This window comes from Artemia franciscana, chromosome 9, assembly GCF_032884065.1.
Source record: "Artemia franciscana chromosome 9, ASM3288406v1, whole genome shotgun sequence".
NCBI classification, from domain to species: domain Eukaryota; kingdom Metazoa; phylum Arthropoda; class Branchiopoda; order Anostraca; family Artemiidae; genus Artemia; species Artemia franciscana.
This window is the reverse complement of record NC_088871.1, coordinates 4899727-4911777: the sequence shown is the minus strand read 5'-3', so window position 1 is coordinate 4911777 and position 12051 is coordinate 4899727. Positions and strand designations below refer to the sequence as shown.

General features: G+C 35.2%; 1 protein-coding gene across 2 annotated transcripts in view; it reads left to right on the top strand.

Annotated features, from left to right (window-relative positions):
• LOC136030924 (uncharacterized) overlaps positions 1–12051 on the top strand; it is a 307594-nt gene that overhangs the window by 278265 nt on the left and 17278 nt on the right. The window contains exon 1 of one of the 2 annotated variants that reach the window (XM_065710026.1): positions 3558–3698. The exons of the other annotated variant lie outside the window; for it this stretch is intronic. Coding sequence (XP_065566098.1) covers positions 3573–3698 — 126 coding nt within the window. The 5' untranslated portion in view covers positions 3558–3572. Of the gene's footprint in view, positions 1–3557; positions 3699–12051 lie in introns of those variants that run through there. 2 annotated transcript variants of the gene reach the window in all.

Below are 12051 nucleotides of genomic sequence, written 5' to 3'. Positions count from 1 at the left end.
AAATTTTATAACTTACATCCTTTTCCCAAGGGAATGGGGGAGGTATTGTTATTCCGAAAAGCACAGTTGTTGGACCTTGATCTATCCCGAACAAAATGGCTATCTGAAAGTTCTGATCGAACGATTTTATGGGGAAAAGGGGAATGTCAGGGTGCTAGTTGTCCTCTAATCGTTTTTATCACTTAAAAAGGGTACTAGGAAGTTTTAATTTTCGTTCGAATGAACCCTCTTCAATTATTCCAGTGCTATTGGTTAAATAAGATCACCTCTGGAAAAAAAAAATACACTCGCATTTGTGATCGGTCTTCTGGCAAAAAAAAACTAGCCTCCACATTTCTTGAGATGGGACCTTGATGTATTTACGGTAGAATTCTCTGATATATTGAATCTGATGCTGCGATTTTCATTAAGATTCTTTGACTTTTTAGGGGTGTCTCCCCACTTTCTGAAAATCTGGCAAATTTTGATGGGTAACATTAAACTTAATGAATCTTATATGTTCGGAATCAACGTAAAAAGCTAACTCTATTGATGTATTTATTGATATCCGAAGTTCCTTACATATCCTTACATATTGAAGCATATTTCCTGAAGAGTAAGCTAAGTAAAATTTATTACATACTTTTATTGAGCCATTTTGTATCAATTAGTAACGCATAAGAAATCACTAGACAGCTTCTTTAAGGTTTATTCTTTTTTGAAACATAATATTTACTTGTGGCACCTTTGAAGTTTAGTAACTTTGAAATGTAATTATTCAATATCAGAGAATGGATTTTTACTTTTTACGGTTGCTGCCCCCTTCGCGATTTTATTAGTGATATAAACAATAAAAAACTATGATTAAACAGTTAGTGGTACAAAATGTAAGTAAGAAGTTACCCGCCAAAAAAATAACTGCAACTCTAAAAACCGGAATTTTGGTACCAATGGATGCATCAAAATAATTGAATTCTTATGGTGATTTCAAATATGTAAGTTTCATCAAGTTTAGTCTTGCCTATCAAAAGTTACGGGCCTGAGAATATTTGCCTTATTTTCGAAAAAAGGGGAAACACCCTCTAAAAGGATGGAATATTAATGAAAAGCACACCGTCAGATTCAGTGTATCAGAGGACCCTATTGTAGAGGTTTCAAGCTCCTATCTTCGAAAATATGTACTTTGAATTTTTTTGCCAGGAGAAAGATCACAGATGTGTGTTTATTTGTTTCTTTTTCTTCTTCCCAGAGGTGATCTTATCGGCCCATGGGTCCTAGAATATCGCAAGAGGGCTCACTCGAGCGAAAATTAAAAGTACTAGTGCCCTTTTTAAGTGACCAAGAAATTGGAGGGCAACTAGTCCCCCTCCCACACTCATTGTTTTCCCAAGGTTATCCGGTGAAGATTTTGAGAAAGCTATTTTGTTCAGCAAAGTCGAAAAATCTAATAACTATGTCTTTGAGGATGACTTTATTCCCCACAGTCCCCGGAGGAAGGGCTGCAAGTCTTGAACTTAGCTCGTTGTTTACGTACAGTATTGGTTATTGGGAAGTATAGGCTAAAGACGTTTCCAGGGGATATTTTTTCCGGTGGGGGTCGTGGGGAGAAGGTTTCGTGGGAGGATCTTTCCATCAAGAAATTTTTCATGGGGGACGGGAATTTTCAATGAAAGGGATGCCGGATTCTCCAGTATTATTTAAAAAAGGACCAGAAATCAAATGAAAAAAAAAAATTTCATGAAAGGTTGTGAAAAATTTCACAACCCATAGTAAACAAATCAGCTAGGAAAGAGGTCTTTTTTTTAGCCTGAAACAGCGCACCAGAACAGACAAAATTTAAAAGAATTATCCCTTAAGCGGAATCCAGTACATTGTTTGTCCAGTGATATGATAAAATGGTCTTCGACACGGGCACAAAAAATCTCCTAATTATGAGGTAAACCATAGAGATAAATATTGGGTCGATTACGCAGAAAAATTTTTGGACAGTAGTACTTTTTGGCGGCTTTGATTAGTACAATATATTTCGTTGGAGTGAGAACCTATATGCAGGTGTAGAATTTAAATCAGTGCTACTAACTTGCAAACATTTCTTGTGCAATGTATTCTCTTTTTTGTTGCACTCTTTCCCTCCACGGACCGGATTTGCATTCTTTTTGCAAATTATTTGCTCTTTGCACTCTTTTACAAAATAATTATAGAAAATTATTACCAAAATAAAAACTTCAAATTAAATTATTTTAGTGCAATAGATACAACAGCTAGCTGATACTTAACTTACTTGACTTAAGTCCCGTCCGGCCTTTGTGGCTGTTTTGGGGCTTCTTCTCTTCTGAGCAAATGATGAATGTGGTGACGGTAGTTCGATCTATCTGGCGCTAGACGAAGTAGCTGGGGGCTTTGGGCTGGGAAGTTGTCCGTCCATCTCTTACGAGGTCGGCCTTTAGGGCGAGTGTCGTGAACCCGTCCTTCGAATGTGATTTTTGGAAGCTGGTTGGCGGACATTCACTGGATATGGCCAAGCCAGCGGAGCTGCTGGCTTCTGACCCTGTCCATGATGGCGCGGGGACAACGGAGTAGTTTTCAGAGGTCTTCATTTGAGACTCGGTTAATGTAGGTAATCCCTGATCTGCGTCTAAGGCATTATATATGCGATTGGCATAAGGTTCTTGAAGCTGCCGTCTGCCATGCCAAGTCTTCGTTTGATCGATTTCGAGCAGTCGTTATCAGAAGTTAGGAAGCTCCTTAGGTCTTTTTTTATTGTTAGCTGCACATTTCTTGTAGCAGGGTCTTCAGACACCCGCATAACCTAGGTTTTGGCTGTGTTAACTACCATCCCAAAGGCCTCGGTTGCCGACACTAGTTCGTCGGTAGCAGCTTGGTGCTAGCTAATATATTTCTGTTATTTCTGCGTGTGTGTTCTAGTACTGTGGCAGAAACTAGCCGTTCCAGTACTGGGGTCTCTACCCTATATGGTTTATAACAGTTTTACTGAAAAACCCTCTTATCTATAATTTTACCATTCAAAATTCTTTTACCTCTACAAAAATTAATCCCCTTTACATAGCCTAGTTTTGAAAGCAGACCTAGGTTAGGAAACATTTAATTTAGGCAGACTTAATTTAAGGTGTTGATTCAAAATTTACTTATTTGCCACAACAGTTTTAAGTGAGAAAAACAAACCCTATAGCCAGGATTTAACCAATTAGTGGTGACCTCAATAAAATTTTATACATACACTTCGTTCACATGTTCAAATAGTGCCCCTTCCATTATCACGTGTTTGATTTTTAAAACTGTTTTTTACAGAGAGCTATACCCCAGTGTTGCCACTTGACCGGCACCGCTCCACGGCACCGGCCTCGTCAAAACGCGGCATTTCCGTGGCATCCTTGAACCAAAATGCGGTAAAAACCGCGGCATGCCCGAAATTCTCGGAAAAGCTGTGTTTTGTATTTTTGAGAGAGAATGGGTGAAAAATCTCGCTTTAATATGAATGTTGATTCAGTTTCAAGTGAAGTGTGGTGAAGATCTGTCATAAATTTGAGAAAACACGTGCTGTCTATCCTTCTTTTCAGCGGTCAAAGGTAAGCATGGTCAGCTCAGTCCGTGAACACACATTTGTCGTTTATCGTTTTCGTCAAGCACGCAACAGAAGTAAAAGTGCAGAGGTATCACAGCAGGGAAAGTTCACGGTGGGAAAACCGTATAAATGTCAAGTGAGTTGTGAAGAAATTAAAAGCGATTTTCCCTTGGGCTTTCAAGCCTATCCAATAGAATACTTAATGGGTAACTAGATTCTCGTATCTCAACCTTTTTCGATTAGTGTTTAATGAAAATTAATATCAAAAGCTTCAAGAAGGAAAATTCAGATAAATAATACAAGACAAACAGACAAAATTAATTTCAGATAAATAATACAAGACAAACAGACAAGATTAATCGGAATCGGATTGTTCACGTGTGTCACAATCAATATTTTTGTCCAGACCATACACAATGCTTTGGTTCAAAACGTTACAGTCACGAGAAGAGGCACTAGCCTTCACTTTGAGTACACGCTTGACTAGTCCGGGTTCTAGCTTTAGCACTGACTTGCCCGAGTCAAGCCCTCCTTTAGAATTGTGCTTAAGGCCACACTTGGTTTTCAGTGTTGCCAAAAGAGTCACTGCACTCAGTCGGTTTCGCTTATCTGTTTTCACTTCCTTGAGCAAACTGAAGAGACGCTCGGCAATAACGTTTGATAAAGGGAGTGAGAAAAAGTACTGAACCATTTTCCCGACATTTGGGAACATCCGACTACCATTTGGTGACTTCGTTTGCAAGATGTGGCGCCAGTAAACGACAATGTCCGTGTCATTTACGTCAGGGAGATCGACAGTACTAAGTAGAGCTACACTCGGTATAAGCCGCTATTCCTGCTCTAGCTTTGCTTTATTTCAAAGCGCAGAATCGTAGTAGTCGAAGAACTGACGAAGACTGGGAACTTTCAGTTCATAACTAGAGCTTGGAGTAAGCAAGAGTACCAGGTCGTAGATCTTTTCAGAAAATGGAAAACGGTCAAGAATTTGTTGAACAGCTTCGATGTAGAAATCTCTTGCGAAGCGACGAATTCGGAGACTTTCCGCTACAAAACGGCCACTGGTTACTTCTCTCGTTTCGAGCCCCACAAGGAAATCGTACCCTTTGTAGCCGATATAGACATCTTCGTCGGGAAGATATTTCACTTCGTTATGCGGATTGATGTCAAAAGGGTTGACTGTTCTAACATATGAAGGCTTCATAAAGTTCATGGCTAGTGTCCGAAGAAGTTTTTCCACCTGGGTTTTCGTGAGGTGAAATAGGAGTTTTTCAGACTGGAAGATGGTGTTGAACTCATTCAGCTCTCCCAACACATACTCGACAAAAACATCATCCACTTGATGCTTTTTTTTATGCTCTTTACAAATACACTAATAACTTCTACCACAAATTCAGATTCAAGTACATTTTAACCTAACGTTATTATAAATAATTTTAGCACTGAGAAAATGTAGTATTATTTTGCTGAAAATAACACAGAGAAAATAGAGTATTATTTTGTTGGAAATGAGAGATAACTTGTATTTTCATTTAAAATTTTTCATTTTTAGAGCTTAAAAAGTGCTTAAATTTGAAAATAAGGTAGAAGCAATTATCATATTTGCAAAGAACATAAGAAAAGGCATCAAGTGGCATGCTTGCTTGTTTGGCAAGTCAGTTATATGAACTGTCATACTTTTTTTTTTGTCATTTTTAAGAGATAAAAAAGTGCTTAAATCTGAATTTGCACGAGAAGTGATTATTATATTCATAAAGAGCATATAAAAAGGCATCAAGTGGTATATTTACTTTCTATGAAAGCTAGTTATATGGTTTGCTCCAAAATTACCAAAAGACAGAGCAGCAACACACAAAGGTCTGGAGTAGAACAGCATATGTCCACAGGGAGATATGTTGGAAAGACAGTTTGCAAATTAGACGTATATCTACTTATAATTATTTTGGATCATAACAATTTCTAAAGCTTTTCCACATTCAAAGCAGTATTTTAAAGATCTTTTGTTCAACCATGTTTCCTTCTGTTTACCAACAATTATTTTTTTAAAGTTTCAATTGATATAGACCTGTCAAGAAGGGAAATTTTGAAGACTTAGAAATCAGAGGAGGGTGAACATGGAAGCTTGAAAATATTTTCCCAGAGTAGGTCTAAGTTTTTTGCCCAGGATTCACTTGGTTATTCATTCTCCTAACCAAACCCCTTTCTAAGATAGCAAAGCTAGAATTTAATATTTTGCTCAAATAGTAGAAATTGCATTATCAAAGCTAAAAGCATAGAACAAGAATTTAAAAACTGAAATTTAAGCTATAATGTGCAATCGTCCTCATTTTAATCTTAGTAGGCTAAAGAACAGTCAAATAGGCTAATTATTTATTTGTAGTGTTTTGTTCAGAGTATGTAGTGTTTCGAGTAAAGCACATAAATGTCTGGAATAGCACAGTTTATAACCAAAGGGAGACATGCTGTAGGAAATATATAGTTTGCAAATTATACTTTATCTTTAAACTATGTTATGTCTTTTAAGGGTCATTTTGTTTTAGCATGTTTCCTTCTGTAAAGCCACTATTAGAGACCTTCAATTATTTTGACTCCTTCGTAATACTAAAATATAAATTATATACTTACAAAAAAAAAGATTGAAAAAGATAATTCTAAAATTAATCTACATCAACGGCCATTTTTGTATAATGTTTGATCGAAATGAAGAAGTGTTAAACACTTCTGAAAACTCTTGGGCTGAATTGACAGAGGTCACGAAGTCATGAGATGAACTGAGAAACTCAAACGTCAAAGTTTCGTCAAAGCCGCAAAAATAACTCGACCCCCTTCGAACACACTGGCCTCCAAAGGGACAATTAAGATCCATAGTTGACTTCCACGAAACTTTGAAATCCCCATTTTATGCAACAAAGACATTTGCGAAAGATAAGAAACTTAAGTTGGACAAATTTTACATACGGGAACAAATGCGGCATAAAAAGCCATTTCGCGGCATAATCGCGGCGTGCGGCAGGATCAAAATTTTATGCGGCATTTCTCTCAGAATCGCGGCGTAATGCCGCTAAATGCGGCATAAGTGGCAACACTGCTATACCCCTTTTTTGCGTCAACCAACGATACTGTTTGAGCTCAACCGCTGTTTTGGCGGAAAACAATGATAGTTCTGGTTGTCATGAAAAGTGTTTTTGCGTGAAACAATTGACTCGTTGAGGCTCTGGTTTAACCAGAGCTGTCATTGTTTTTAACCTTAGGGTTCTACCATTTAAGGCCTTTTTTTGGGACAATTTGGGATTCTCAACTGAGATTATAGATTCGTCCTGAAAAATGAAAATTGACTATCCGAATTACAATCCTGGAGGATAATACGGATCGAAAGAGAAAAGGCCTTTTTTCGCGTCAACCAAAGAGACTGTTTGAGCTCAACCACTCGGTGTGGTTGAGCTCAACCGCTGTTTTTGCGTGAAACAGTGACAAACCAGGTTGTCATGAAAAGTGATTTTGCGTGAAACAATTGACTGGTTGAACTCTAATTTAACCAGAACTGTCATTGTTTTTAACCGTAGGGTTCTACCATTCATAATTGTTGTTTGACCTTTTCAGGCGTAGATTTCGAAAAGAAGAATTCGTAGGCTATAAATAAGTCTATATAAAATAAGAATTATAAGCTGACAAATAGAATTCTAGCCACGCAAAAGTAAGGTTTAATTTTGTTTTTTTCGTATTAGGGCTATTTGGATAAATGTTGGGTTATATCCTGCAATTTGATTCACATAGGCCTTAAGACAGGAAGTCAAGAGTTTGAATATGCTTTTGAAAACTTATGTAGATACTTGGAAATCTTTGTTTCATCCTTTTGACGCCCTAGGCTTGACCTTAGCTTGGTAATTTGGCTTCAGAGATAAAACCTTGATGAAGCAAGACCCTAGTGGTTATAAAGCATTGTTAATCCAATTACTATTCTTACTAGATGCTTCAAGATGTGTTGCATCTTTGTCAGAACTCTTAACATTTCAGCCTTACACTATAGGGCCATGGATAAATTTTCAGGTCAAACTCTAGTTTGGCTACTGTTTGCTATCTTAGAAATGGGTTAAGTTAGGAAAATAGAACTTCCAGTAATGAATCCAAAGCAAAAAATACGTAAAATTCTAGTTTAGCTAATTTTCATTATCTTGGAAAGGGAATAGGTTACAAGAATGAAACTCAGTAATTAATCCAGGGTCAAAAACACTCTGGGAAGGTACTGCCAGGCTTCTATGTCAACCCTTTTCTGATTTCTAAGTCTTAGATAATTGCTTACTCAAAAGGTCTATACCTATACTATTGAAATTTTGACAAAACAAGATTTACCTTAATTTTTAATTATCAGTTTCTTTTACTCTGGCTTTAGCTCTTAAAATGCAATTCCTTTTATTTGAGTAGCATTTTAAGCCATATCAATATTTTTTTTTCAAAATTTAGGAAATGTCTTTGCATATCTTTAAAACCTTATAAAGTGGATTGAGGAAAGCTGTGAAACACAAGTCTTAGAAGTATCTTATATCAAAATACACCTGATACAGTTTAATTTTTTAGAGATGACACAGAATAGCATTAAAGCTGAGTATTTGCTTTGCAAGAAATGTGTCCCTTCTGTTGTAAAGCATTTTGGATAGACACTAATCTAACCATGGGCGTATTGCTGTTGCAAATGGTTTTGCTTAAAATGGTTTGGAAAACAAATAGCAAATGTAAATTTGCTTTTTTATCATTATTTAAGACTAGAATATCACAAAGCTATGCAATCACATTGCTTGTTGTATCTTAAGTAAATACAATCCCTGATGGAGCTTTGTTGATACCTGTCTTAAAATTAATTTGTCTAAATAAAATATATTGTTTATGGGACAGTAGAGAAAATGGCAACAACCATGAATTGAGTTTTTTTCAATATTTCTTTTTTCAAATAATAGTTCTCTGGTCACATTTGTGTTCCTTGCTAAGTTGTTGGCACTCTGGTTTGGGAATCCTTTGTCCAAGGGGTACAGGTTTAATTCCTGGCATTGCTAGTGTATTTGGTTTTTACCAGCTAAGTATTCACCATGCTAGTTTGCATCTTAAGTAAAGCAATCCCTACTGGAGCTTTGTTGACACCTGCCTTACAATAACTTGTCTAAGTAAAATACAATGTGTATTGAAGACTAGTGAAAATGGCTGTAAATCCATCTTGGTTTTTTTTCAATTTTTTTTTTTTTAATAGTTGTTCTACTCTGGTTGTAATAATGTTCTTGGCTAAGTGGAAAGCACTCTTAATAAGAAATCCTTTGTCCATGGGGTACAGGTTTGATTCCTAGTATTGCCTGTTTATTTGTTTTAAATGGGGGTCAGTGATGTTAGACAGATCTAAACCAGCTCTAAATAGGCAAATGGAGAAATATGCAAAAGGTAAGCAGGGAGGGTGTACAAAAGCACAAGATTTCTGGCCCCCAGCCCTTAATTGCAATTCTTGGCCAAAGGGTCACAAAGTGGAAATTAGCACTGCCAGTTTAGACCTTGATGTGTCAGTGCTGCCATGCTTACTTACTTGCATATTGTTGTTGAGTTTGCCCACATTTTATCTTCATTACTATCTAAAATCATTTAGACATTCAGCAAACTGTCTCAAAGCACAATTAGTATTGAATAGTTTTTGGGCCTTACTGACTTTCCCTTTATAGCAAAGGTTTATTGTTGTGTATAATGTAGATATTTTAAAGTAATCAATCATTAAGAATTCCCTTTTAGTTTTATCAAGTTTTTGAGTAATAAACCTTTTTAATTACCTTAAAATATTTATTCAGGTCCTTTACTATTGGCTGCCCTTTATATTACAATAATGATTTAAATATATTGTGGTAACTAAAAATTTGGATAATCCAACCTATTTTACCATCTTAAGGTTGTTTACAAAAATGTATGAAATATTTAAGTACTGACTTAGCTACAGAAAACTTCTAGATATAATAAAATGTAAGCAAGATGGCTCTTACTTTGACCATATCTGTGGAAGTACTAATGAGAGAGTGGGTCATTTGATGCATTTGTAGGATTGAGTGAGATGAGAAATGAAGTGTAGGTTTGATGAGAGATGGCTGGTGAATGTGATGAGGGATGAATGTTTTGCAAGATTTTAAAATTTTGGACAATTTCTCATGTTGACAGTAGAGTGCAGAAGTAAAATTTTGTAATTTGTTTTTCTTTGTTTCTGTTATGTTAGACAATGTTGAATATTCTAAAGTGAAGTTTCTTTTTTGTTTGGAATTGTGATGGCCCTAGGGCTTTAGTGCAATACAAATTACTAATGTTTATTCACTTTCTTTAAACAAACACAATGTATATGTCTCCTAGCTTTAACAAAGTCAAATGTAATTTTAAGACCAGGGATTTCAAAGTAGGTCAAATGAACTTCTGGTAAAAATGAGCAATTTATGAAACATCTAGATTAAAAAAAAGTCTTTTAGACAACAAAGAAGACAATTGAATAAAGAAAAGAACCTTATATCATAATTGTTGTGCACCCTTAAGATAGAAATGAACAAAGCTTCAATTAAGATTCTGTTTTGTTTAAACAGACAGAAGGGACAAACCTCCAAGCTTTGACAAATACAATCTCACTTTGTTGCTCCTATCTTTTCAAAGGGGACTTTTTTTGGATTTTTTCTATCCAACTAAAACTGAAAAGGACAGCATGATATACAAGTGACCTTCCAATTACCCTACATAGCAAGAGAAAATCATTAAGTTAGGCTATGCTTTATCTCAATCCCCCTCCCAATGTGCAGAAATATGGCTCAAATTTCATATTTTCAATGCATTTAACCTCCTGTCACCTATTTTTCTAGTTATTGTTTGTCACATTTGTTTAATTTACAGCTACATGGGATGAAGTTAGAGAGACAGATTGACAAAACAAATGGAAAATAGGAAATTTCAGCAATACATTTTTATATTGGGAGGATTGAGGGGTAAAGTAGAGCAAAGTTGAATGTAAAATGTGTTACCAGCTATTATCTAAAAATTATGAAGCATGATTTTTTTTTTTATTATGTTTCTTTCTCTTCAGGTCCTTCTCTAGGGCTTTACCAAATCAAACATTCTATGCCCAGAAAAATTAGCAACAAGGTATAGTCTATATACAAAGGCTTATGTTATTTAACTATGAATATGGAATTTATATGGCAATCAGGAACTGGATACAGGCTAAAGCAAGTAAAAAAGAAAGAAAAAACTTCCCTAGTTAGCTCAGGAGACTTTTAATAGATTACTCTTCAGATAATTGCCTATGATACATAATTTAAATATTTACCCCTGTACAGTAGGGCGTTAAAACAATCTATCACAATGTAAGATACAGTATATTTAGATATGATGCTGATTTACAAATTCCAGGATTCTTTGTTGTAGTTTTCATAATTTTGTTGATAAAGTTTTATATATTCATCATATTTTATTTTATGTCATTAACATTAGCCAAACTAAACTTCTCAATAGAACTTGAATGTGGTGGCTATAATGCACAAGTACTGCAAAAATCTTACAACACATTATGTGTTATGGTAACTGTTCAGTGAGAAATTTTTTTTTTCCCAGTTTAGCTTAATTTGTTATATTTTTGTGCTTATCAGAAATATTTTGTTAATTTTAGGCAGCTGTCCCCCCTCAAAAAATGCTTAAACATTTGCTGGTTTATACTTAACTAGTATTCTACTGAAAACAAAAATTAATATATATTTTGTATTGAAGAAATATAAAGCCCTTTGGATTTTTTTTATTATTCAGATTAAGCAGTTTGCTATTTTCTTTTGTTAGGCTAAGCCTGTAATAGTGCTTTATTGTGAAGAGTCAAAATTTGTAGGGATTGCAAAGGCTAGCCTGAACAATATGTTATTACAAATTCTTAGGTTAAACTTCTGTTTGGTAAAATTCTAGTTTAGATAAATTTGTATTATCTTGAAAAAGGTTTAGGTTAGGAAAATGAAACTTTTAGGGATGGGTCTAGAGACTAAACTATATCATGGGAAAGTATTTGGAGCATCTAACTCTACTCTTTCTCTCTCTTAAAAATGTTTGCCTTAAATTACCTTAAATCACATTGTCTAATGAAATAAGGATTAAATCCTGTAGAATTGCTGGTTAGTGATGATGACAGTTGGAAATCTCAATATTTGGTCCACACCCTTAAAAATGCTTGTGTTATAAAAGTGAAACCCTTGCAAAATAAATCTTCTACTTAAATGACAAGAAAAAAGCGTTTTTAGTGTCATAACTTTGCTCAATTTCAATTTATGAAATTTCCAAGATTTGGAAATTTTCAGGATATACATTTCCCTATATTTAAATACAAAACACTGATATGGCTTAAAATTCTACTCAAATAACAAGAATTGCATTTTCAGAGCTAAAACCAGAGAAACAGAAACTGCTTGCTGAAAATTAAGGTAAGATGTTGTTTTACCAAAATTTTAATAGTAACA